At 51.1% G+C, this 23,563-nt stretch overlaps 2 protein-coding genes across 4 annotated transcripts; one reads left to right on the top strand and one right to left on the bottom strand.

Moving 5' to 3' along the window:
• Window positions 1-1,388: 1,388 nt before the first annotated feature.
• Window positions 1,389-7,722, top strand: GCDH (glutaryl-CoA dehydrogenase). Its single transcript, XM_032312423.1, has 12 exons — window positions 1,389-1,500; window positions 1,595-1,724; window positions 1,813-1,848; window positions 2,143-2,286; window positions 2,431-2,493; window positions 2,783-2,953; window positions 3,665-3,794; window positions 3,876-4,092; window positions 4,598-4,701; window positions 5,000-5,125; window positions 5,442-5,602; window positions 6,985-7,722. The coding sequence occupies exons 2-12, from the start codon at window positions 1,634-1,636 to the stop codon at window positions 7,056-7,058; spliced, it is 1,317 nt and encodes a 438-aa protein (XP_032168314.1). The 5' UTR covers window positions 1,389-1,500; window positions 1,595-1,633; the 3' UTR covers window positions 7,059-7,722.
• SYCE2 (synaptonemal complex central element protein 2) lies at window positions 6,721-20,948 on the bottom strand. Of its 3 annotated transcripts, none has more exons than XM_032312529.1 (5): window positions 20,427-20,679; window positions 20,082-20,206; window positions 9,255-9,465; window positions 8,000-8,188; window positions 6,721-6,895 (listed from the first exon to the last, which is right to left on the bottom strand). In XM_032312529.1, the coding sequence occupies exons 1-5, from the start codon at window positions 20,601-20,603 to the stop codon at window positions 6,851-6,853; spliced, it is 747 nt and encodes a 248-aa protein (XP_032168420.1). In that variant the 5' UTR covers window positions 20,604-20,679; the 3' UTR covers window positions 6,721-6,850. The 3 variants fall into 3 exon arrangements, with proteins under 3 accessions (XP_032168420.1, XP_032168410.1, XP_032168400.1); XM_032312519.1 differs by lacking the exon at window positions 20,427-20,679 and adding an exon at window positions 20,843-20,948 and having other exon boundaries at window positions 6,722-6,895; window positions 9,255-9,429; window positions 20,082-20,224; XM_032312509.1 differs by lacking the exon at window positions 20,427-20,679 and adding an exon at window positions 20,843-20,948 and having other exon boundaries at window positions 6,723-6,895; window positions 20,082-20,224.
• Between the last annotated feature and the right edge of the window lie 2,615 nt (window positions 20,949-23,563).

A 23,563-nucleotide genomic window follows, 5' to 3' on the forward strand; every position in this document is an offset into this window, starting at 1 on the left:
GGTGACCAGAATAATGAGAGCCATGCAGCATCAGGGGCATTTCAGGGTGTTGATGGACTCCCTGTGGGGTGAGGAGGAGGGCTCAAACCGGTTTTTATGGAGGTTAAGGGCAAGAAGGGCCCAGAAAGTGGGAGGATCTAGGGATACCCAGGCCCCAGGCACTTGGAGACAGGCAGGCCAGTGACCACATTCAGAAGACAATCCCACTGTTACTCCCATCACACTCATTCGGAGATGGTGTGTGAGGTAGAACATGATATACACAGTTAGTCAGAATGTTGATATGGGGAGACGAGTTCCTGGTGGGCAGGGACTGGCTCGGCCTGGAAACCAGGCTAGATCCCAATACTCATCCCTGCTCCGCACTTGGCCTACTGAAACCTTGAGCAAGATCATTCTGCTTTCTGGGCCTTACTGTCCCCACCTGGGAAAAGGCCATGTCATGCTAGATATGTGCCTTTTAGATATAGAGATGGTCAAGCACAGAGCACCCAGATTCAAATGCACATCACACAAATGCTCGTCAAAGTGACCTAGGTGAGCCTAGCCACTCACTCAGGCATATACTCATCACACTCACAGTCCAGTCCAAGTGCACATAGACCAAATCACACTGATACAAGGAGGCACACAACCACACAGACATACACACAAATATCCAGTCATGTTGTCACAAAAATAATAGCCACACCTAGAGAGAAAACCATCAGAGCACAGAGTCATACATACAGACACATGATCACACGGAATACCAATACACAAGCTAACAACTACACACAACTACAAGAAACCACAAAGACATTCAGGCACACAGCCACAGCCAGTTACAGTGGCATACAACCGGCCACAGTCAACCGCCCCACAACGGCGTAGGTACACCCGCATACAGATACATAGCCAGTCCCGCACCATCACACACGGAGATACAAGAAGCAACAGCGCACGGAAATCACCCCAAGTCACACACACGATCGCTCATGGCTACACGTGCTTCCTAGGACGGACTGGCAGGTAGGTTGGGCTGCGATCGCCCACAGGAGCCCGCCTCTCCACCTGCTCCCCACAGCAGCCATTAGAGGAGAGACATAAAGGTCCGCCCTCCTGGCTCCCAGGACCCATTTTTCTGGTGCCTCGGTTTCCTCGTTTAACTCCAGAACCCTTCGTCACACGGCCCCTGCAACTGACCAATCAAGAGTGGGCCGAGCCCCCTCCTAGGGCCAATCAGAACAGGAACACAGCTGGCCAATTGGCTTGGCGCACTCACCTTCCGCCCCTTCCCTGTTCTGCTTCTTAAAGCCGCTAACGCCTCTTGGCCCGGACGTTCACGATTCCACCGCCAGGCTGCCGTGGCCCTTTTAAAAGGCAGAGCCGCGGCGGAGCGGGGTCCTAGCACAGACCAATGAGAAGCCGCATTCGGCATCCGCCCCTCCCACCCCCTCCAGAGGTCGGACGATTTTGCCAGTCGTACAGTGGACTGTAGGGTGAGGCGAGAGGCGCCAGGTAAGCGTTGGTGAGGGGGGCGAGAGGGGCCAGTGGCGCCAGGGCCGCGCCTGCCTGTGGAAGCCACTCCGCCCTGACGCCCCTGCTCCTCCAGGTTGGCCGTGGTTGCTCTGCTTGCCCATCCGCTGCCCAAATGGCTCTGAGAAGGTTCTCGGAGCGGCTGCTGAGCCGGGGACCAAGCCTGAGCTTCCTGCGCGGGTGGGGGTCGGCGGCGGCGCAGACTGGTCAGTGCCCGTCGGGGGCAGTGTGGAGAGGGTGGACCTGGAGGCTCGGGGGACTTTTCGGAGTGACTTTTTCGTCCTGTGTTTGTAGAAAAGGGCGGGAAGACACAGAACCGAGCGACTAAGGGTAAGGACCCCTCCTTGCGCCGGACGTCTGCGGCCCCTGTCCAACTGTCTGCGCAGGGTGGGCTCTGTCCCAGAATCCGAGGGCTGCCCCAGAGGGGAGGCAGGGCGTGGCCGGGGCCAGAGACAGTGAGTTTCCCGGAGAAACGCCGTCTTGCAAGTGGTCTTTACTGCCCACATCACCAGGAGCGAGTTGGGAGCGTTGGAGTGGGGCTGAGCCTTCCAGGAGAGGAGGGTGCGGTGGTCGGGTGGGCTAGGCCGAGTCAAGCCCTCTCCCACTCTCTGCTCCCTCTCCCAGCCTCGCGTCCTTTATTTGACTGGAGGGACCCGCTGGTGCTGGAGGAGCAGCTGACAGCGGATGAGATCCTCATCAGGGACACCTTCCGCACCTATTGCCAGGAGCGCCTCATGCCCCGAATCCTGCTGGCCAATCGCAACGAAGGTGCTGAGGTGTGCGGGTGGGCACCCTCCCCTGTGCACACCAGCTCTGCTTGCTTTAGCAGGGCCCCCGGGTCCCCTCTGTCCCTGGGATGGGGGCTCCAGTGGGCTAGGGCTGGGCCTGAGTTTGAGCATCTGTGTTTTGCAGTTTTTCACCGAGAGATCATCTCAGAAATGGGGGAGCTGGGTGTGCTGGGGCCCACTATCAAAGGTAGGGACAGATTTATTTCCACACTCTGCAGCCCCCACTGTGCCTTGGAAAGCCCCTTCTTATTCCTGAGCTGAGTTCCCCGGTCTGCAGATCGAGGCTGGCATTCCTCCATCTGAAAGTGGCTGTGGGGAAACATGAATAAAGTTTCTAACTAGGACCAGCTTGGTGCCCCCTCCTGGGGCGCCCCTATATAGTCCTGTCTCTTGGACCCCAGGAATCACACTGGTCCCAGCTGGGCGGGACTTTTGTCTCCCATTGCCCTGTCTTCCCTCTCTCTCCCCTCCACCAGGGTATGGCTGTGCCGGAGTGTCATCTGTGGCCTATGGGCTCCTGGCCCGAGAGCTGGAGCGGGTGGATAGTGGCTACAGGTCAGCAATGAGTGTCCAGTCTTCCCTGGTCATGCACCCCATCTACGCCTACGGCAGCAAGGAGCAGCAAGAGAAGTACCTGCCCCGGCTGGGTGAGCAGTTGCCTGTAGAGCCTGGTGGAAGGAAGACCATCTCAGTGGTCTGGAACTTAGGAATGGGACTGTCCCCAGAGCCTGCCTTCTGTCCCTACCTCAAGGATAGCTCCAACGGCTACCCAGATCCCCTGCCAGACTGTGGGCCTCACCCCTACATTTGATCGTGAATATTTCCTCCTGGGTCTCTCTTCAGTCTGCCCACTTACCACCATCATCTCCCTCCTGATTCGCTGTGTCCCCATCCCAGCCCAAAGTTTAAAGTCTTAATTTCCTGACTGGGTCCACCAGGCCCCTCATGAATAGGCAGGCCTCTGCTGACCATGCCACCTCATCTTTGGCCATTCGACTGCTTCTCCTCAGCCAGACTCAGCTGGCATTCTCCACATGTACCACTGGGCCTTTGCATATCTGTACCCTCAGTGGAACTGCTCCTCTTCACCCTTCCTCCTCCTGCTTAACTCCTTTTCACTGCCTCAAGACAGGTTCGTTCTTTCCTGGCTCCTGTGGGGCCCCTCCCACCCGATCATGGCATTGTTCCTGTGGCCTGGGGTGGGTGGGAGGCTATCCCCACACACTGACCCCACTTGAGAGTGCCATGGGGGCAGAGTTGGGTCTCTCTTTGGCCTGGCTTGATGGGGAGGCTGACAATTTTCATTAGAGGAGTTGAGTGGGGGACAGGAGACTTGTGACCCTATCTTGTCCCTGCAGCCAAGGGGGAGCTCCTGGGCTGCTTTGGACTCACAGAGCCCAACCATGGGAGTGACCCTGGCAGCATGGAGACCAGAGCCCGCCACAACCCATCCAACAGGAGCTACACCCTCAGTGGGACCAAGACCTGGTGAGGGGCCTGGGTGTCTCAGGCAGGTGGGCAGGGGCAGGAGGGAGGTGGCCAGACCCTCACTGCCTATCCCTCCCCCAGGATCACCAATTCACCTGTGGCCGACCTGTTTGTAGTATGGGCTCGGTGTGAAGACAGCTGCATTCGGGGCTTCCTGCTGGAGAAGGGGATGCGGGGCCTCTCAGCCCCCAAGATTGAGGGCAAGTTCTCCCTGCGGGCCTCGTCCACGGGCATGATCGTCATGGACAGTGTGGAGGTGCCAGAGGAGAATGTGCTGCCTGATGTATCTGGTCTGGCGGTGAGCAGCGGCCACCTTGGGAACTGGTATCAGGTCACCTGCTGGTGCAGCTTCCTTAGGCAGGCCCCATGCTAGGGACCCAGCTGGGGACCAGACACAGTCCCTGTGCTTGAGGACCCCACACACGAGTGATTCTGAGAGCTTCTGCCTGGCTCACTGATGTTTGGAAGTTGCCCTTTTGGGGTGACCATTTCGCTTATACTGGCTCTGCCAAGGACACTTAATGGGCCTGAGCCAGTTTAATCCTTTGATACGTGTGCTCTTTTGTGTCTCCTTACATCATCCCCTAGATCTGGGCATCTGGGACGCAGGTCCTGGGCTGGGTAGAAAATGTGCGTGCGTGACCTTTGGTGCTGGGACCGTGTGTGATTGAAATGGCTGCCCTGAATGCCTCTGTTTTCGGTGACTGCACATCTGGGGAGGGGGCTTCCCCCTACGTAGGTTAGTTCTGCCTGGGGCCTCGGAGCTCCTGGGTGGGGCTGAGGCCTCCCTCTCAACCCCACAGGGGCCCTTCGGCTGCCTGAACAATGCCAGGTTTGGCATCGCCTGGGGTGTGCTCGGAGCCGCCGAATTCTGTTTGCACACAGCCCGGCAGTACAGCCTGGACAGGTGTGTGGGGCTGCCGTGAGATCTCCTGGGGGGCATAATGGGGGTGGGGGGGCACGGGCTCCACCCCTTACCCTACCAGTGACTCCTCATCTCCTGCCTATCAGACTTAAGTTCCCCACTGGGTGAAATGGTCTGGGAAATCCTTCTGAGCAGTGAGGGGCCGACTGCTCAGTGACATTGGTGACGCTGAGCAGTGACAGGGCCAAGGTGAACTCAGTGTGGGCCGAGGCAGCCTGGGAAGGCTTCCTGGACTGGGGAGTGAGCATGCCCACACTTAGCCCTGAACTTCCCCGCTCAGGATCCAGTTTGGCGTCCCACTGGCCAGGAACCAGCTGATTCAGAAGAAGCTGGCAGATATGCTTACTGAGATCACGCTGGGCCTTCATGCCTGCCTGCAGCTTGGCCGCTTGAAGGATCAAGACAAGTAGGGGCTTTGTGTTGGGGGAGCAGGGGGTAGGCAGCAAGGAGGGGACCCTGTGCCCCTGCTGGACGTGGTGGTGGCTGGAACTGGGGAGAAGGGTCTTTCCTCCCAGGGGGCCCCTGGGGACCTGTCCCTTCTCTCCCTCTTGGCCTTAATAGGACAGGACTGCCTGCCTGTCCCTTACTGGGAGCTCAGTGTCTGCTGCTGTGACTAGAACTTGGGGAATCTTCTCCCCCGGCTGGGTTGGCCCAGGGCTTAGGGACTTCTGGGATCAGTTCTTTGTGATCCTAGACTTGTGACATGTCTGGGCCATTCCCAGGGCCACTCCAGAAATGGTCTCCCTGCTGAAGAGGAATAACTGTGGGAAGGCTCTGGATATCGCCCGCCAGGCCCGAGACATACTAGGGGGGAATGGGATTTCTGATGAATATCACATCATCCGCCATGCCATGAACCTGGAGGCCGTGAACACCTATGAAGGTAGGTGCTGGGTCTCGGGGTGGGGCGGTGAATGTCCCAGGGGCCTCACTGTCTAGAGGAGAAGTGTCACTAGCAGTGTGACCTGGGGCAAGTCCCACTGTGTTTTTCATCTGGATTGGCTCACACAGGGACTGTGGCAGTGACATGCTCTCGGCCCTTTTTCCATGGTGCTGCCTAGGGCTTTGCAACCTCCTCGGGCACCCCCAGCGTGGGGCACGACGCCTGGTGAGCTGGTTGGTGGGTGCCCGGGAGCAAACATGCAGCTTACACACAGGAATCACCACCCCATTTTACGTTAAGAGAAAAAAGACAAATCACAGTCAGGCTGGGGTGTCTGGACCTGGTGACTGGTTGTTAACTTGCATGGGGCCCAAAATCCCTTTCCTCATGGGAAAACTGACATGGAAAAAGATCATTTAAAACTAAAAAAAAAGGAAAAAATAGTACCATCTCGTATGAGCCAGGCAGAAATAGGCAGAAGTGTAAAGGGGTACAAGTGCTCATCTTGGGGAGAAAGTGGGACCATGTTAGGCCTGAAAGGAAGCGTAGCTCCCTGGGACAGCAAAACAGCTTCTGGGTGCTATTCTCGATGGGCCATTCCAGAAACAGCAAGACAGAGGGTTGGGGGGGTACTACCGGTGTGGGGATGACCCTGAGGACGAGCAGAGGGGGGCTTCCAGGGAGTTGTACGCAGGGGAGGGATGGGGTCAGATTGGCACTTTGGGAAGTAAACATAATTATTTTGCTCCATGAAAGGGAGGCGGTATCTCTTCACCCATTTAAACTGAGAAAGAGCAAAGGAGAGCCCTGAGGGCTCTGACATGTTACCCAGCCTGGAGAGGGGGATATGGGATACGGCACGGTGGCTCTAGGATGGCGGAGATCAGCTGGACAAGCAGTGTTTCTGATTTTTGCTTCCCCATCTCTTCTGTGGATAAGAAAGGGCCTGACCTATCCCACAGGGAAAGAAGCAGGAATGGGTTGAAAATCAAACATTGAACCAACTGTGCAGGGTTGGGTGGGATGAATCTGCCAAGTGTGGGGAGTCCCAAAGCTGGGCCCACATCCAGGGCTGGACTTGAAGTTCTGGGTCTAGCACAAGGACCCTTGTTGGGTTGTTGTTGTTTTTTTAAATTTTTTTTATTTTTGCCAAGATGCATTGCAGAACTGTGAAAAAAAAATTTTTCAGCATGGTGCCAGTGCCTTCTCTTGGTGGCTGTCACCAAGAGGGGATGCTCCCAGTAGCTCTCAGAATTCGCCCTCTTTGTGGGCCTGTTCTTCCGAAGTAGTAGCCTAGGGGGAGAAGGGACATGAAGACTGACGTTAAAGCGAGGTTGGGAGCTGTTCGGACTCCACACCGACTCTGCGTTTATCTTGTCCAGGCACTCACGACATTCACGCTCTGATCCTTGGAAGGGCGATCACAGGGATCCAGGCGTTCACGGCCAGCAAGTGAACATACTTCACCCGGGAGCCCAGATGGTCTCAAGCTCCTTCCCAGGGAAGTGCTGTGCTCTGAGCTTACTCAGGGGGTGGCAGATGGAGCCAATTTTTATAGTGGGAAGTGAGAGACACTGATTCTTAATTATCAAAATTTTCCCTTTGAAGTCATTCAAATGTGTTCCTTAAAAAGAAGATGGGACTCTCTGTACCAAGTTTCTCAACCCACTTTTAACCATGGACGGGAATGGATTCCACTCATCTTGGAACAGAAGCTTCTCTTGATGGGAGCCGGAAGAGGGAAGGAGAGTGGCATGGAGGCAGCCTGTGGTGTCTGACTGGGCAAAGGCCCCGCACACCGGGAGTCCACTGTGTGCCCTCCGACCCTCCCATCTTGTGGGTGAATGCCTAATGCTTGATGTTGGGGCAGAAAGAGAGTAAAAGACTAATAAAGTTGGCATGTGTGACCCCAAGGTATTGGGCCACATTTAATTGTAACCACCCAAGATCCTGATCCAAACCACCCAAGATCCAAATGACCAAGAAGTCATTTCAGTCACAGGAAAAGTGTGGGGACTGTGAGGTGTTTGACATTCAGGGATTTCCCCCTCAAGTGGTATGGCCCGTGTCCGAGTTTTGGGCTCTGCTGTAATAACCCTGGTTAGGCACTGACCTGGGCTCAGGACTGTAGACAGAGGGGCCGCTGTCCTTTCTGTCACCACAGAGCTGACCACGCAGTGGTGGCAAGTAACAACCGTCTAGCTTCTCAGCTCAGACATACCACCTCAGGGAGCCTGGGGCCATGGGGGAAGGGGCCAGAGTATCAGGGGTTTTGCTGGGATAGTGGCCCCTGTGGGGTTTGGGGCTGGGCTCGGTGCTAATGCCCTTGGTTTGTGTTGACATTTACTTCATCTTAGCCTTCGTCGGTGGCGCCCACAGGCATGCCATTAGTCATACCTCAGGCTGGACGCACAGGTCCTTGTACACTGTCTCCACGGTGTGGCACACTTGTTTGAGCTCTGTTTCCAAATGGCTGATCTTTGCCATTTTCTGGGTGAACTCTTGGAGCTTGTCCTGAATGATCTTGTTGTGGTGATTATAAATCTGATACATCCTCTCCTCGAGCTTCTCTGTCAGGTCTGAAACCTTTTTAAAAAATAAAGCATGTTTTTAGAAAATCAAACAAGAGGCATCACAAGATGTTTGTTTTTAAGCGTCTCGGTAAGATTTCTGCAATTTATCTTATAAAAATGGTAACAACAATTCCAGTGACTGGAAATGAAATTGCCTGTATATTTAAAAAAATTTTTTAAAGGAAGATGCAAAATTATGTATATAGTACAGGCTCAGACAGATTAGGAAGAAAATATGCAGTGGAAACTAGAAGAAAACATGCGACCAAGTAGTGTCTGCTTAGTGAGATCATAGGAATGTTTTCTATTTTTTCTGCTATGTTATACTTTTCTCTACCTTCTATTTTTCTCTGATGTATCAGGGCGTGTACTGGTAGGGATGGGAGGAGGGAGAAGGGAAAAAGTCAACCTGTCTTTGAGAGGTGCGTGACACGTGTCCCCTATGTGACCAACAAGCTGTCCCACTCACAGAACTCATGATGCATTCTGAAGAAGCTTCCGGGACAATCATGAATGTTGGACCTGAACATAATAACATCAGGCTTTGTTAGACACTTTAAGGCCCAGCCATGTCAAGGGAACCCTACCCTCCCATCACAAGCCATTCCATTCTTTTTTTGTGGGGGGAAGATTACTACACCCCATGTGAGGCTCAAACTCACAACCCTGAGATCAAGAGTTGCGTGCCAGCCGGGCACCCCACAAGCCATTCAACTTCTGGAGGACAGATGTGTGTGACAAAGAAGGCTATGCCTCAGCCCCTACTCCCATGGCCATCAGCCCTGGCATGAAATAAGAGGGGTGGACTGTGGGGGCAGATGGGCCTTTGTTCCTCATTCTGGCTCTTTCATTTGGGCAAAGTATGTCCAAACCTTACTTTACCATCTATAAAACAGGTCTGAGCTCTTGGCCGGATTGTTGTAGGAGGAAATGAGGTACTGTCTGCAGCTTGCTTAGCATCAGGCCTAGAACCTCAAAGACACTCAGTCGCAGTAGCTCATCCCCTCCCCTTTCACCCTTACAGAGGACGCCTTCCCCCTGCCCTCTGGGGCTTTGCAGTGTGGGGGAGAATCTCTCACCTTGATCTTGAGGCTGTCCCTGAAGTTGGTCATGAGTGCGTGGTCCTTCTGTCTGCTCTCGTTGATGTTTTCAATCAGCTCCTGGGCCCTCTTCTTCAGTATGTCGATGCTTGAGTCCAGAGAAGAAAAGTAGGATCCTGACTTCCCTTCTAGCATCATCAGCTGGCGGTTGGCACTGGAGGTGGCGATAGAGGGGCTAGAAACCTGACTTCTGTAAGTACAGGAAACTGAGGTCAACACTAAATTCTCTCTAGAGCGCTGATCTCAATTAGCTCGGTGCTGGGAGGGGAACCAGTGTTGTGTGTCTCCTGTGGGCGACACTTGCTTATTCACTCACACACTGTCCTGTGAGGCAGGGACAGCATCTCTCCATTTTATAACTAAGGAAATAGAAACAGAGGTGCAAACAAAACCCACCGAAAGTTCCAGAATGGAGATCTCCTGGGCTTCAGAGCCCACTGTCATGTTATTACACCAATTTGTTGCATTGAAATGAGTGTCATTTCTACGATAGTATATCAACAACTGTAGATTGGGGCAAAGCTTGTAAACATTTAGAAGGATACTGCATATAGACTGCTTTGTCAAGACCTACGACTTTTTACTCTGGTTTAAAAACAAAGAACTGGAGGAGTGCTTGGTAGGCTCAGTCAGTGGAATATGCAACTCTTGATCTTGGGGTCCTGAGTTCAAGCCCCACGTTAGATGTAGAACCTACTTTAAATAAATAAAATATTTAAAAATGAAGTGGAAATTGTGGGTAATGCATTAAGAATGAAGTTTATGCAAAAAAAAAAAGTTGCCATCTGATTAGCAGACCCCTCGGTGTTCTTTTTTTTTTTTTTTATTAAAGATTTTATTTATTCATTTGACACAGAGAGATCACAAGTAGGCAGAGAGGCAGGCAGAGAGAGAGAGAGGAGGAAGCAGGCTCCCCGCGGAGCAGAGAACCCGATGCGGGACTCGATCCCAGGACCCTGAGATCATGACCTGAGCCGAAGGCAGCGGCTTAACCCACTGAGCCACCCAGGTGCCCATCCCCTCGGTGTTCTAAATTAAGATTAAAATGTTTACGGTAGGACTCCTTCCTTCTCTTTTATCTTTTATCTTTTTTTTTGTTCTGTATCTCTGCTTTATCTGATCCGTCAGCACTTTCCGTCAGGCACCCTCCTAACTGCACACCTTGTCTTGCTCCATCCTCTTTTTTTTTTTTTTTTAAGATTTTTTCTTTATTTATCTGACAGAGATCACAAGTAGGCAGAGAGGCAGGCAGAGAGAGAGGAGGAAGCAGGATCCCTGCTCAGGGAGCCTGATGCGGGGCTCGATCCCAGGACCCTGGGATCATGACCCGAGCCGAAGGCAGAGGCTTAACCCTCTGAGCCACCCAGGTGCCCCTTGCTCCATCCTCTTGACCATGCTTTAGGGTTGGTCCACCCATGGTCTTTACCTGCCTCCTAACTGAGGATGCAGAGTCAGTGTGTCACCGGCCCAGGGTCACCGGCCAGTGTGTGGTGGAGATGAGTGTGGCACCCAGCTGGCCTGACTCCCCAGCCCATGTCCTGCTGCCCCAGGGTCCTCTGTTTCTTTGCCGTCTCAGGTCCTTCCAGCTCTTAATGGCTGACTCAGAGGTGCCAACAGAGCAGTTCCTGAATACACCAGTTCACAAGCAACCATAGAGTTGGCCGAAACCACAAGCCAGGCACTGATTACTTAGAAAATTACATCTTGATTTTTGGATGCTTTCTCCATAAAACATTTTCTTGATGGTTTCTTGACTGCCTAAGCTCTTCCTTTGGGCACAGGACAGAAGCACAGTGAAACCCCTGAGCACAAGAGCCTGGGTGGCCAGAGTTCTTGCCTGCATGAAAGCTCTCGGGCCCTAGACCTCAGCTGTGTCCTGGTCCTCGAGTACTCCTTGCCAGATGGCTTCTTACCTCTGTGGCTTTGTGCTTGTTCTCTGACTTGACCTGTGAGACCTAGCCCACACCAATGCCTCCTTTGATAAACTGTCCACGACCCTGTGCCTGTCTCTGTCACTGCATGTGCCTGTCACAGCTTCCATTCCTGTCTCCCCAAAAGGCTGTGTCCTATTTATCTCTGAATTCCCAGCACTCACCGCTTAGTAAATCTTCATTGTTTGTTGAATGAATAAAGGACGCCTTCCATCTGTCTGATCTATTCTGCCCTCCTCTGGCCTCATATAAAGCATGCAAGTTCATCAGCCTCCAAGGCGAGACACGTGTGTGTGGTCAGTGCATTTATCAAGATGGGAAAGTATGTCTCTGAGGCGGATAAACTATAGCAGAGACTTATGTCCGTCAGAAAATAAACGAACTAAAGCATTCCTGAGCATTCTTGTAAAAAGACATTGTACTGCAGGAAAAAGGTTCAGTAAGGAGTTTATGGCCTCCTAGCTTGCGATTACTGCTTTCCTGTGGGGAAGTGAGCCAGAAGGAGATTAATTCAGTGCTGGGGCACACATTTTATTTTTTTTCTTTTTTTATGATTTTATTTTTAAGTAATCTCTACACCTGAAGTGGGGCTCAAACTCACAACCCCAAGACCAAGAGTCCCATGCTCTTCTGACTGAGCCAGCCAGACCCCCTAACCCCAGACACCGACAGTTCAACATTCAGACTTTTATAACATTTGGATGCATGTGAAAAAATAGTGGATGGCTCTTAAAAAGACAGCCATGCTTTGCATGATGATGAGGGAATGAATTGTGGATATGGGTTCCAGAAAGCCCGGTGTTTGACTTCCTTGAGACCTCAAGCACTGACTGGCCCCTGTTCAGCCTAAACCAGGGGCTCTGGTTTAGGCTGAACCTAAAGATTTACAATCTTCATCTGGGGTTCTTAGACCCTCTTCCCTTCACCCCTGTGTCACACCCACACCAAAACCCCACCCTGGCTGTCCATAACCAAGCGTTGTATCTTTTTTTAGACTTAGGAACTTGAATGACACTGGAGGAAATAATGATCCTGTGAACAAGGTCACTGCAGAGTCTGGCTGTCTAGTTTCTGGGGGGTCCTCAAGGTCACTGGGCACCCTGTCTGTGCTCTTGTCACCTCCCTCTCTCATTCTTACCAGCCATTCCAAACCTTCACAGCTCTCCTGTCCCTGGCCGAACACTTGCTTCCCCTCACCCTGAGCAGATACACACACAGTGTATTCACAAAAAGGCCAGTAACTTCCTCCACTGCCCCCCCCATAAATGGATCCACAACCACCCTCTTCTCTCCAGATTCCCCACATGGCAGGCAGGAGAAGGGTTCCATGTCTCTGCAGGCCTCCCAATCCCCTTTCTCTCTGTACCTCACCCCCTTCTTGTACCTTTGACCTCTCCCATTCCGGGACATGTCATCCCCAGGTTCACATCTTAGAACAGCACACATATGCGCACCCCTCCCCTCCCACACCAGGTAGCCCTCAGCCAGCCACCTCCTCCTCCCTCCCTTCACAGCCACGTAGCTCCTCTAGAAAGAGCTGCCGGCACTGTCTGAGTGCGTTTTCTCACCTCTCTCTTCTCGGCCCACGGGTTCCTGCCCCAGTTCTCAAATGAAGCGTTTCCTGCCAAGGGCCCCTGTCGCACCTGGCAGATACCTCAGGCCATAATTCCCTTGACCTACTGGCTGCAGCTCGTGCTACTGACCACCCTTCCCTGCCATTCCCGACACATCATGTCCCCAGACTCTGTTGCTGGCCGCGCTCTCTTCACACCATTGTTCTCACCATTGTTCACACCCTTGCTCTGAAGCCAGGACCCCCAACCTTCCTCCCTGCTGGTCTTTCCTGCTAATCCCCACCCGCCACCTCACAATGTACAACCTGTCATTCCCCAAAGGCACCCTTGTAGCCAGTCCTTTTCCCTGCCTATATCCTGCCTCTTCTAGAAAGTCTTCCCTGGCTGAGTTACATGCACACAGCACCCACAGTGTCAGGGCCTGCCCCTCAGCTTCCCCCGTCGTCTCTGTGAGGACCGGGCCCTGTGTCACTCATCTTCATGTCCATAATACCTACGTCTCATGATAGGAGTAATAAGGAGGCGTGGAATAAATGAATGAAATGGCTAGCAAGGGCTTTCATTACCATCCACCTTCTACAACCCCCAAGTTCATCCTCTGCTCACCCCTGTCTCCTGAGCTCCCAACAATGTATTCGACTACCTCCAGACCCTCCCCACTCGGCTGTCCCGGAGGCATCTCAGACTCCCAAATTTGCGCACCAACATCGCCATTCTCCTCCCCCTTCTATGAATGAAACCAAAAGCCACGTGGTTCCCATGCCAGAAACTTAAAAGTCAGCCTAGAGTCCAGCTACTCTCTGTCCTCCACATCCTGTCAGAAAATCCTCCCTTCCACCCCCTTAATCTCTCCCAAACCTATCATCTCCCCTCTACCTAATCATTTCGAACTCCACACCTATCATTTCTCACCTGGTCTTTAGGGACCTTCCAAACTGCAATCTGATGTCTTACTCCTGCTTGACAGCCTGAGAGCCCGCACGTGCTACAGGATCAAGTAAATTCCCTCACACAGCACACAAGGCCTTCCAGGGCCCAGGCTGCCACCTTCCCTCGCCACCCTCCACTCCGAGCCATTTGGAACGTTCCACAACTTCACCAAACCCACCGGCCTTTGCCTGAAATGACTTTCCCTTCCTACAATTTCACCATTCAGAGTTTCTGCTAGTGCACCCCCTCAGCACCTCCCTTACTAATCGCAACACTGCCACGGTTTACACACATTGGTTCCTTCCAGGACACTGTGCACACTCAGGGAGGGGACAGCATTCTATAGAACCCAAAGGCGACACAAATAGTCACTGAATACGTGAAGGAATGAACTTCTTCCAGAGCCCTATGTAACATTTCTGCTCACAAACCTCCTTGCCCACAGTCGCCATGTCCCGACAGAGCAAGGATCTGAAATTAAAATCAATTATAAAAACAGGTGCTTCTTTTTTACACAACTGCTCACAACTGGCCTGTGCTGCTAGCAGTTCAAAGTCACTCCTTTATCAGGCTCCAGGGATGAGGATGGAATGGTTTTCGTGGCAGCTATGCAAATGGTGAAAAATCACTCGAATTCGTCTCATTCAAATTTTGTTGTGGGACAAAGGCCTGCATCGCATGTCTGCAGAGAGCTTCTTGATTTTTTCCAACCTCTCCTTTGGGGATTTATTTCTTTCCATTTCATTTTTCTTAATACTCAGCAGCTGCATATTCATCAGGATGCTAATGAATCATAGGCTTCCCTGGGCCTGCATTCACCAATTAACTTTAATAAACAAAATGCACGATGTCCTCTTCACTGGTTTCCCCCATTCCCAGGCCTGCTTCTGTTGCCCAACCCTGGATGGAGGCCAGCGAATGGAAGTAGGCCCAACAAAGCAGGCTGGGGTCGGGCAGGGGGGACTTGGGGTGGGGGCTGTGAACACTTCACCACGCTCATCTATTATGGTCTGTCCTTCTAAGGAGTCCTTAATTCAGCTGCAAGGATTAGGACATAGTTTCCGAGCAGGGCCCACGCTGGCAGGGGGCCCGGGAACGGTGAGGAAATGGGTCTAAGTGAAGAGACCATCTGTTCGCTCCAGGTAAAGCTCTGATTGGCAGGCGTATGAGCCAGAGCCGCCCGCTGCTGGGGCCCTCCCTCCGTGGCCTCTAACAGATATACAAGTAAACAATCCGCCAGCCACTTATGACCACCGCAGGCGGCAGTCCCAGGAGGGGAGACAAGCTAATCAAACATTCAGGGAGGAACACAACAGAATCTCTGGTGCTTGGGCGAAATGAGGTTTTGCTGAAGTGCAGCCAGGAAGGGGGAAGGTTTGAATCAAAGCTACTGAGCCCATTCCTTACCCTCTGCTTTTCTTTCCCGAAATGTGTTCACATTTTAATCATGTCGCTGAGTGTCTGCTGCTGGATCTAATAATTGGCCCTTGCACTGGTTCTAGTCCATCTGTTTTTTCAGCCCAAAGCTCTAGTGGAACTCCCTGAAGTCTCTGATATGCAGTTGTCTGTGTCTCTTTGCCTCTTCGATCCAGGTCGAAACACCGTATTTGCAGGAAGATGTTATCAAACAAATGACTGCAGTCATGTCCTTCTTTTTTCTGGTCTCCAGTTGATAACACACACCTAGAAACCACTCCCCGTTGTAGCCTGCTTTACAGATGAGCAATCTGGAGGGAAGGGGAACCTGGCTTTATACCTAGAGTCCTCAGGGCCCTGTCCTGAGCCTGGCCTTGTCGCACTCCTTCCCCAGGTGAGCTCATTCACCCCACAGCTGCCACTGAAACAGTGGCTCCCATGGTGCCATCTCCAGCCCCTTGTCAACCCCGAGTTCCAGGTCAGCAAATCCGACTGTAAGCTGGACGTGTTCATGTGCGTGTCCCACGTCGCCTCCAGCTCAATAAGGGCAAAATGGAACTTATGTTCCTGCCTCTGCCACGGAAACCATTACCAGCTGGAAACCAGTCCAAAGTGGGGAGAAAGCTGTGTGCTAGTAAACATTTAGCAAGTGGCTCTTGGTGGGGGAGAAAAAAGGCCTGATTTGTACTCTTTGCCAATTTCCATGGTGCAGACTCCCAGTATAGCCAATTTCAAGCTACCAACATAAAAGGGCTAAATGCTATATTGGGAAGAGATGTGTAGAACTGGCTCTTGTGGACTGGGAGGAGCCTGCTCCAGCACAAGCCAGCAGGCTATCCCCGCTGCCAGTCACAAAGCCTGACACACCGGCCTTTTCACCGTTTGCTAGCACACCAGCTGGGAGAGATCCTCGGCTCACCCCTTCCTCATGCCGCACTAAATGCTCCTTCCACCCCCGTAAGAGTTTCTCTCCATCTGCCCTGCTAGATGCTACCCCCACAGGAACCTCCCCCCTGATCTCACCACGTCCATTCCTGCCCGCTCCCACCCATTCTCCACAAAGCAGCCAGTGTCTTTTAAGAACAGGAACCAGAACATGGCACTTCTCTGACACAGTGATTGTCCTCCTAGGTATCAACCCAAGAGAAATGGAAATGGACGCCCACACCAAAATTTGTGCCTGGATATTCATAGCAGCATTACTCACAAGAACCAAAAACCAGAAACAACTCAAACATCCATCAACCCATCAACCAATGAATGGATAAGTAAAACATGGTGAGTCCACAATGTAGAATACCATTCAGCCATATGGACAAATGGAGTTCTGATATGTGTTACAATGTGGATAAACCCTGAAGACTTTATGCTCAGTGAAAGAAGCCAGTCACAAAGGACTGCATAAGTGTATGAGTCTGCTTACATGAAACGTCCAGCAGAAGCAAATCCATTTCCAGAGTGGCAGAAAGTAGTGTTTACCACGGGGCTGGGGGAGATCCAGAAACCAGGGAATGATGGTTAGGGGTGCAAAGTTTCTTCTTGGGGCAAAGAAAATGTTATAAAGTTGACTGTGGTGATTCACAGCTCTGTGAATGTACTAAAAACAGTGGAGTTGTACATTTTAGGTTGGGGAATTGTAGTATGTGAATTATATCTCAAGCTATTACCAAAAAAGTTCTCTGAATAAAGTCCGTAGCTGACAAAACGCATTACCTGGCCTCTGCCAAGCCATCCAGTGCTCCTCTCGCACTCACTACCATACCCAGCCTCACTGGCCTGCCCTCACTTCCCTGAACACCACAGGGCCCTTGCACAAACTCTTCTCAGCTCCTCCTCCCACCCTCATGGCCACTCAGCGTTCATTTTCCCTTACCTTTAGATTCAGTATTGCTTCTTCAAGGGTGCGGTCTCTGGTCCCCATTTGGGGCTGGCTGCCCCCAGGAGAAATGTTTTCCCAGCACCCCATTCTCTCCCATGTCGGTGCTTGTTCAGTATCTGCCTCTCGGTCAGATGGAAGCACCAGGAGGGTAGGAGTGCCTCTGTCCGGTGGACTCAGGGTATCCCCCTGCTGCCAATCACAATGCTGATATGCTGATCTTGCGACTGCTTTGTGAGCACACCAAGCTTATTCATACCTCAGAGACTTCTACTCTGCCTGGCACATCTGGGCCCTCCGAGGCCTCCTGGCTGCTCCTTGTCATGTAACCTCCTTAGAACTCTTTTCTAACTACTCTAAACTCCCTATCACTCTAGTTGCTCCTTACTCTTGTTTTGTTTCTTCATAGCACATGCCGCCAGTTGAAATCACATTATTTTATTATTATTCTCTCTCTCTCTCTCTCTTTTTTTCAGAAAATCAGCTTGGGTGATTTTCTGGGTGGCTCAGTGGGTTAAAGCCTCTGCCTTTGGCTCAGGTCATGGTCCCAGGGTTCTGAGATCGAGCTCCGCATCGGGCTCTCTGCTCAGCGGGGAGCCTGCTTCCTCCTCTCTCTCTCTGCCTGCCTCTCTGCCTGCTTGTGATCTCTGTCTGTCAAATAAATAAAATCTTAAAAAAAAAAAAAAGAAAATCAGCTTGGCAATAGACCCAGAATAGCCAACCTAATATTGAAGTAGAAGAACAAAGTTGGAGGACTGATGCTCTTTGACCTCAAGAGTTACTATAAACCTACGGTGATCCAAATAGTGTGGTACTGGTATAGAAATAGATAATAAATCAATGGAACAGAATGGAGAGACTAGAAATAGACCTGCACATATATAGTCAACTGATTTTTGACAAAAGAGCAAAGAAATTTCAATGGAGAAAGGAGACTTTTCAACAAACAATGCTGGAATAACTGGACAGCTGTGGGCAAAAAAATGAGACACGGACTTCATATTTTCACACAAACTAACTCAAAATGTAGCACAGACCTAAATAACAAACACTGTCAAACTCCCGGAAGATATCATAAGAAAAATCTAGAGGACCGTCTTAAGATGTACTATCAAGAGAAAAAAAATTGGTAAGTTGGACTTCATTAAAATTAAAAAACTTCTGCTCTGCAAAAGACGCTGTTAACAGAATGAAAAGATAAGCCACAAACTGGGAGGAAATCTTTGTGAGACACATGCATGATAAAGGACAAGTATCAAAATATATAAAGAACTCTAAAAAGGGGCACCTGGGTGGTTCAGTGGGTTAAAGCCTCTGGCTTCAGGTCAGGTCATGATCCCAGGATCCTGGGATCAAGCCCCGCATCGGGCTCTCTGCTCAGTGGGATGCCTGCTTCCTCCTTTCTCTCTCTGCCTGCCTCTCTGCCTACTTGTGATCTCTGTCTGTCAAATAAATAAACAAAATCTTTTTTCAAAAAAAGCACAACAAAAAACAATAAGGAAACAACGTGATTAAAGAAAGGGCAAAAAACCCAGACACCTCCCCCAAGAAGATATATGGATGATAAATAAGCATATGAAAAGGTGTGTAACTTCATCTCTTCAGGAAACTGCAAATTAAAACAACAGTGAGATACTGCTAGACTTATCAAAATGGTGAAAATCCAGAACAGTGACAACATCAAGTGCTGAAGAGGATGTGGAGCAACAGGAACTCACTTTCATTGATGACAGGAATGGAAAATGGCACAGCCACTTTTGAAGACAGTTTGGCAATTTCTTACAAAACTAAGTATATTCTTATCATATGATCAAGCCATGGTGCCCCTTGGTATTTACCCAAAGGAATTGAAAAATTTAAGTCCACATGAAGACCTGCACATGAATATTTATAGAAGCTCTATTCAGAACTGCCCAAACTTGGAAGCAACCAAGATGTTCTTCAGTAGGTGAATGGATAAACAAACTGTGGGACATCCAGACAATGGAATATTATTCGGCACTAAAAAGAAATGAGCTATCAAGCCATGAAAAGATACAGAGAAACCTTAGGTGAAGGTGGAAGAAAGGTGCTAAGTGAAAGAAAGCTCCAAGAGAGCAGAAATTGTGATTTGTTCACTGCTGCATACTCAGCATCAGTGTCTGGCCAAAACAGACCCTCAAGAAATATTCGGTGAATAGATAAATGTACAAGAAAAAAACTTATTTGGTCATCCTTGATGCTGCTCTTTCAGCTCCTACAACTAATCCATTAGCAATTTCTGTCAATTCTACCTTCTTAAATATATCCAGAATCTGACTTCTCATCACCTCAATAGACCCACCATGGGCCAAATTGGCGTCACCTTGCCCCTAGAGGATTCCAATCGCCTCCTCACTGGTCTCCCAGCTTCTACTCCTGCCCTCAAAAATCTATTCTCTACATGGATGCCAGAGAGAGGTTTTTAATACCTTAGTCCAGAGGTCTTCAAACTTCTAGAAAGGGCCAGATAGTAAATCTTTTCAGCTTTGTGGGTTCTGTAGTCTCAGTTGCAAAAATCTGTCTCTTCAGAAGCAGCCACGACAAGTGTGGCTACATTTCAATAAAAGTTTATTAACAATAGCCCTTGCCATGTCACTCTATTCCAGACCTTTTCATGGGTGATTAACACCCAAAGTCCCATTACCTACCTGACTCTCTCTATCTTACTATCTTTGGCTCCTCCAGCACAGTCCTCCTCCCAGACATTGCAGGTGCTGTTCCTCTGCCTACCCTCCTGATTCATTTGTCACCTCCTCCAGGAAGTCTTCCCTAACCTTCTGATCTAAACTGGCACTCTCTCCTATTCTGCCCCGCCTCCCCACAGCATTAGCGTCTCCTGACTATAATATTCCCTAGTTTAGCTCGTCTCCTCCTCCAGAGTGTCAGCTCACTGCTGTGCCCTGGCCCTTGGAACCATGCCACGCACATGGCAGATGTCTGACCAGTACACAGAGCAAATGCACCCACAGCAGACACTGGCAGGGTCTCGTGGAAGAACTGGGTGAATGAGAAGGACGCAGGGGTCTATGTGGACCCGTCGGGCAGGGTGCTTCCTCACCTAGCTGACCCCCGACCGGCTTCGTCTTCGCGGCTCTCCTCGCCCTGCTGCCGCTCCTTGCTCTCCCCCAGCGCGGGGAGATCCTGTGGATCCTGGTCCTTGCATTCTACGTGGGGCATGTCCACCTGTGAGCACAGCCAGCGCTTGAGAGGCCAGAGGGGGAAGGGCGAGAAGGGGTCAGGTCTCCTCCTACCGCCCTTTTGACCCCGGGCACCTCCGTGTGCCGCTGCGAAAGGCCGGGGACCCCCAGGAGGGGCGCGCGGGGCGGGGACGGGCACCACGAGGTCGGGGACGTGTGGTGGAGGGCCCTGCGCTTGGAGCACCGGAGGACAGTGGCGGGGAGACCTGGAGGGCTTGGGGTGAGGGCAGGGGCGCCGGGAGGGGCGCTGGGCTCCTAACTGGTGTGTGCGTCGGCTCGAGTCCTCCGAGGAAGGAGAAGAGGTAGGAGAAAAAGAAGACAAGAAAGGGGTGCGGCGCGTGGATATCTGAGCCTTTCTCTACCCTGCTCCTGCCACGCGCCATGCGTGGGAGTCTGTCCTTCTGGCCCGGGCTGTCAGCGTGTCGGTCACACAGTCCCGTCCTGTCAGTCAGGGCCTGGTCAGTCAGTCAGGAAATCGGACCCGGTCAGGAGAGGGGTAGCCCCGATGCCAGGAGACAAGCGGCCAGGTTCGGGTCCGCCAGGGAAGCCCGAGATCGCGGCCGTTCCCGCCCGTCCGCCCGCTAGCCCACCCTCCGCTCGAAGGAAAACAAGCGTCGCTTACTCCCTGTCGCTCCATCCTGTCTTTTCCCGCCTTCTCCTTCGTACCCTCTGCGCACGCGCTAGCTCCGCCCCCCCGTCTCGCCAGGCCCCCGCGCACGTGCTGCATCACGTGCTCCTGGTTCCGCCTCTTTTTGAGAACTTGCCAGCGCAGCGGCGCGGAGCCGGCCGTTAACCGGCGGTTGGGCTGCGCTAGAGGCTTCGCGCGCAGCCGGCGCCGCCGGGAGGAGGAGGTGGTCTGTGTTCCCACGTTGAAGGATCCCGGGCCGTGCATGGGTTGAGGGAATCGAGCAGTCTCTATGTTAATTCTCAGATTTCAGTTCATCTGCACTAACCCCCCAAGAAGTCTTTGCAATAAAAAATCCTGACCGTGGCTGTTCTTGATTATGACCTGTTGTCTTCAGTGAAGTATTTATGCAGTATCCCCTTGAATCATTTACCTGTGCGCTCTAGACTGTAAACTTAAAAGCATGGCAGGTCTGGCCTTTAGAGTTGGGCCCATATCCCTTACTAATAATAGTAGTAATAACAATACCTTAATAGTAACAATAATGATTGGCACCTGAGGAGCCACAGACTGGGAGAGAATATTGCTAAACATGGATTTGAGAACTTACAGCCAGCATTTACAAAGAGCTCTTAGAACTCAATAGTAAGACAACTTAAAAATGGGCAAAATATTTGAATAGGCGTGTGCAAAAGTCCTGAAGTGGGAGCAGACTCAGTGTGCTTGAGGAACAGCTAGGCCTGGCAGGGAGGGAGAAGAGGAAATGGGGGAGGCTGTGAGTGAGGGATCAAAGTTGGACAAGGGCTGGACTTGGGGCCAAAGCATGTTGGGGTTTTGCTCCAATTCACTGGTAAGGTGGAGCTGCGCTCTAGGACACCCGTCACTGTCCATGTGTGAAAGGCAGCAGGAATCCTGTGCAGGGCTCTGTCGCTGGTCACGCAATGCCTAGGGCACCCATGCTGACACCTACATTATGGAGAATGTGGTTTGAATCTGGTCCCTTACCAGTGAGAGGGGCTGGGGGGTGGGGCATACAACTGCCACTCATTCTCAAAATCCATTTTTGCCTGTAACTAAGGCAATAAAATCTAAAACGGACTATTTTAAGGGTTGGAACTTCTGGAACAGAGTTTAATGAACAGCAGCTAACATTAGATCTTGTGGCAAAGCCATAACGTAAACAAAACGTACATTCCTGCAGCACCAGATTTGAAGATTTGCAGATTATCTAGGAGAAAAATCTCAAAAGATTCACTGGTAAACGTGCTCATGTGCACACACTCATTGAAAAGAAAAGCAACACACAATAAACAGGACGATTTTTTTATGGTGCAGGGTCTGTGTAACTTCTGAAAATAAGCAAAATCAAACCTGTCTTGTTTAAGTAACATATATAGTAGCAAAAGTTTTAAAAACACATGAGAAGGAGAAACGCCAAATTCAGGAGGGAGCAATCTCAGTGAGGTGCTGGCAAAAGGAACTAGGACAAGCCCACAGGGTCTTCCAACCATTAGTCACAGATCTAAGATGCATAAGACCCAAAACAAATGTAGTCCATGGTCAGATTTGATCCAACTGGGGGGCGGACTCCTAAGTGCTTGCTGTATTAGGCTTTATGGTTTATGTTCTGTACACTTCACCTTGCCCACCCACCTTCACTTTTCTGTGGTTTTACCCCTCCCTCCAGTTCCATATTTATCTGTTTATATCTCGTGTTCCCTTTCCCCCAGCTCAGCTCCCCAGGGCAGGGACCAGTCAGCTCTCCAGTTTGCTGAGTCCTCAGCTCAAGACACAGCTGGCAGTCAGAAGGTGCACACTTGTTGCAGGAATGAGTATTTTCCTGTATGACTGACTTATTTAATTTGAAATAAAGAAAAAAAATCGACTGAGTAGCCCCTGGGAGATTGGTATGTACACACACCCAAGAACCAGAGAAGCCCACAGCCTCAGCTGCCAACTGTGCCGGCTGTAATGGCGGCCCCAAGATTCCAGAAGTACCATTCCCATTTCCAAAAGCATGCCGACCCTGAGGACGTGGGGGTGAGGAACCTGGAGACTTTGAGATTTGTTTTAAAATACTTCCACAGAAACAGAGAACCCATTCACGGCTCAGTGTAGATTCAGGAAGCCCTATCCTACTCATCTTCCTAAGGAGCTCCTATGAAATTCTTAGGAGACCGTGTTTTTAAAAAAGAATAGCTTTTTAGGGGGAGGACAGAGGGATAAACGGGTGGAACACAAAGGACTTTCAGGGCACTGAAAATACTGTGTTACCCTAACAATGGACATGCAGCATCACATCTGTCCACGCCCAGAGAATGTACAACACAGAGCGTGAAGTGCACGAACCATGAAGTGGGGGCGGTCAGGAAGTCTCTGGAGTTCATTCATCGTTATGAAAGGCACAGCTCTGGTGGGGATGTTGATGGTGGGGAGGCTGTGCACGTGTGAGGGCAGAGAGTAGATGAGAAATTTCTATACTTTCCACTCAATTTTGCTGTGAACCAGAAACTGCTCTTTTTTTAAAAAGGGGGGCGGGGAAAGGAGGCAACCTTAAAGAAATGCTTTCGGGGATAAAAAAGAATGCTTTTTTTAAGCTGCCTCCACCCCATCACCTCACCATGCCTGGCTGCCAGGGGGAATTGTGGCACCTGCCTTGGCCTTCCCCTCTTATATGCCCCTTCCCCAGGGGTGGAAGGACTTCTGTTCTTCTAGGGT

This window comes from Mustela erminea, chromosome 1 (genome assembly GCF_009829155.1).
Source record: "Mustela erminea isolate mMusErm1 chromosome 1, mMusErm1.Pri, whole genome shotgun sequence".
NCBI classification, from domain to species: Eukaryota; Metazoa; Chordata; class Mammalia; order Carnivora; family Mustelidae; genus Mustela; species Mustela erminea.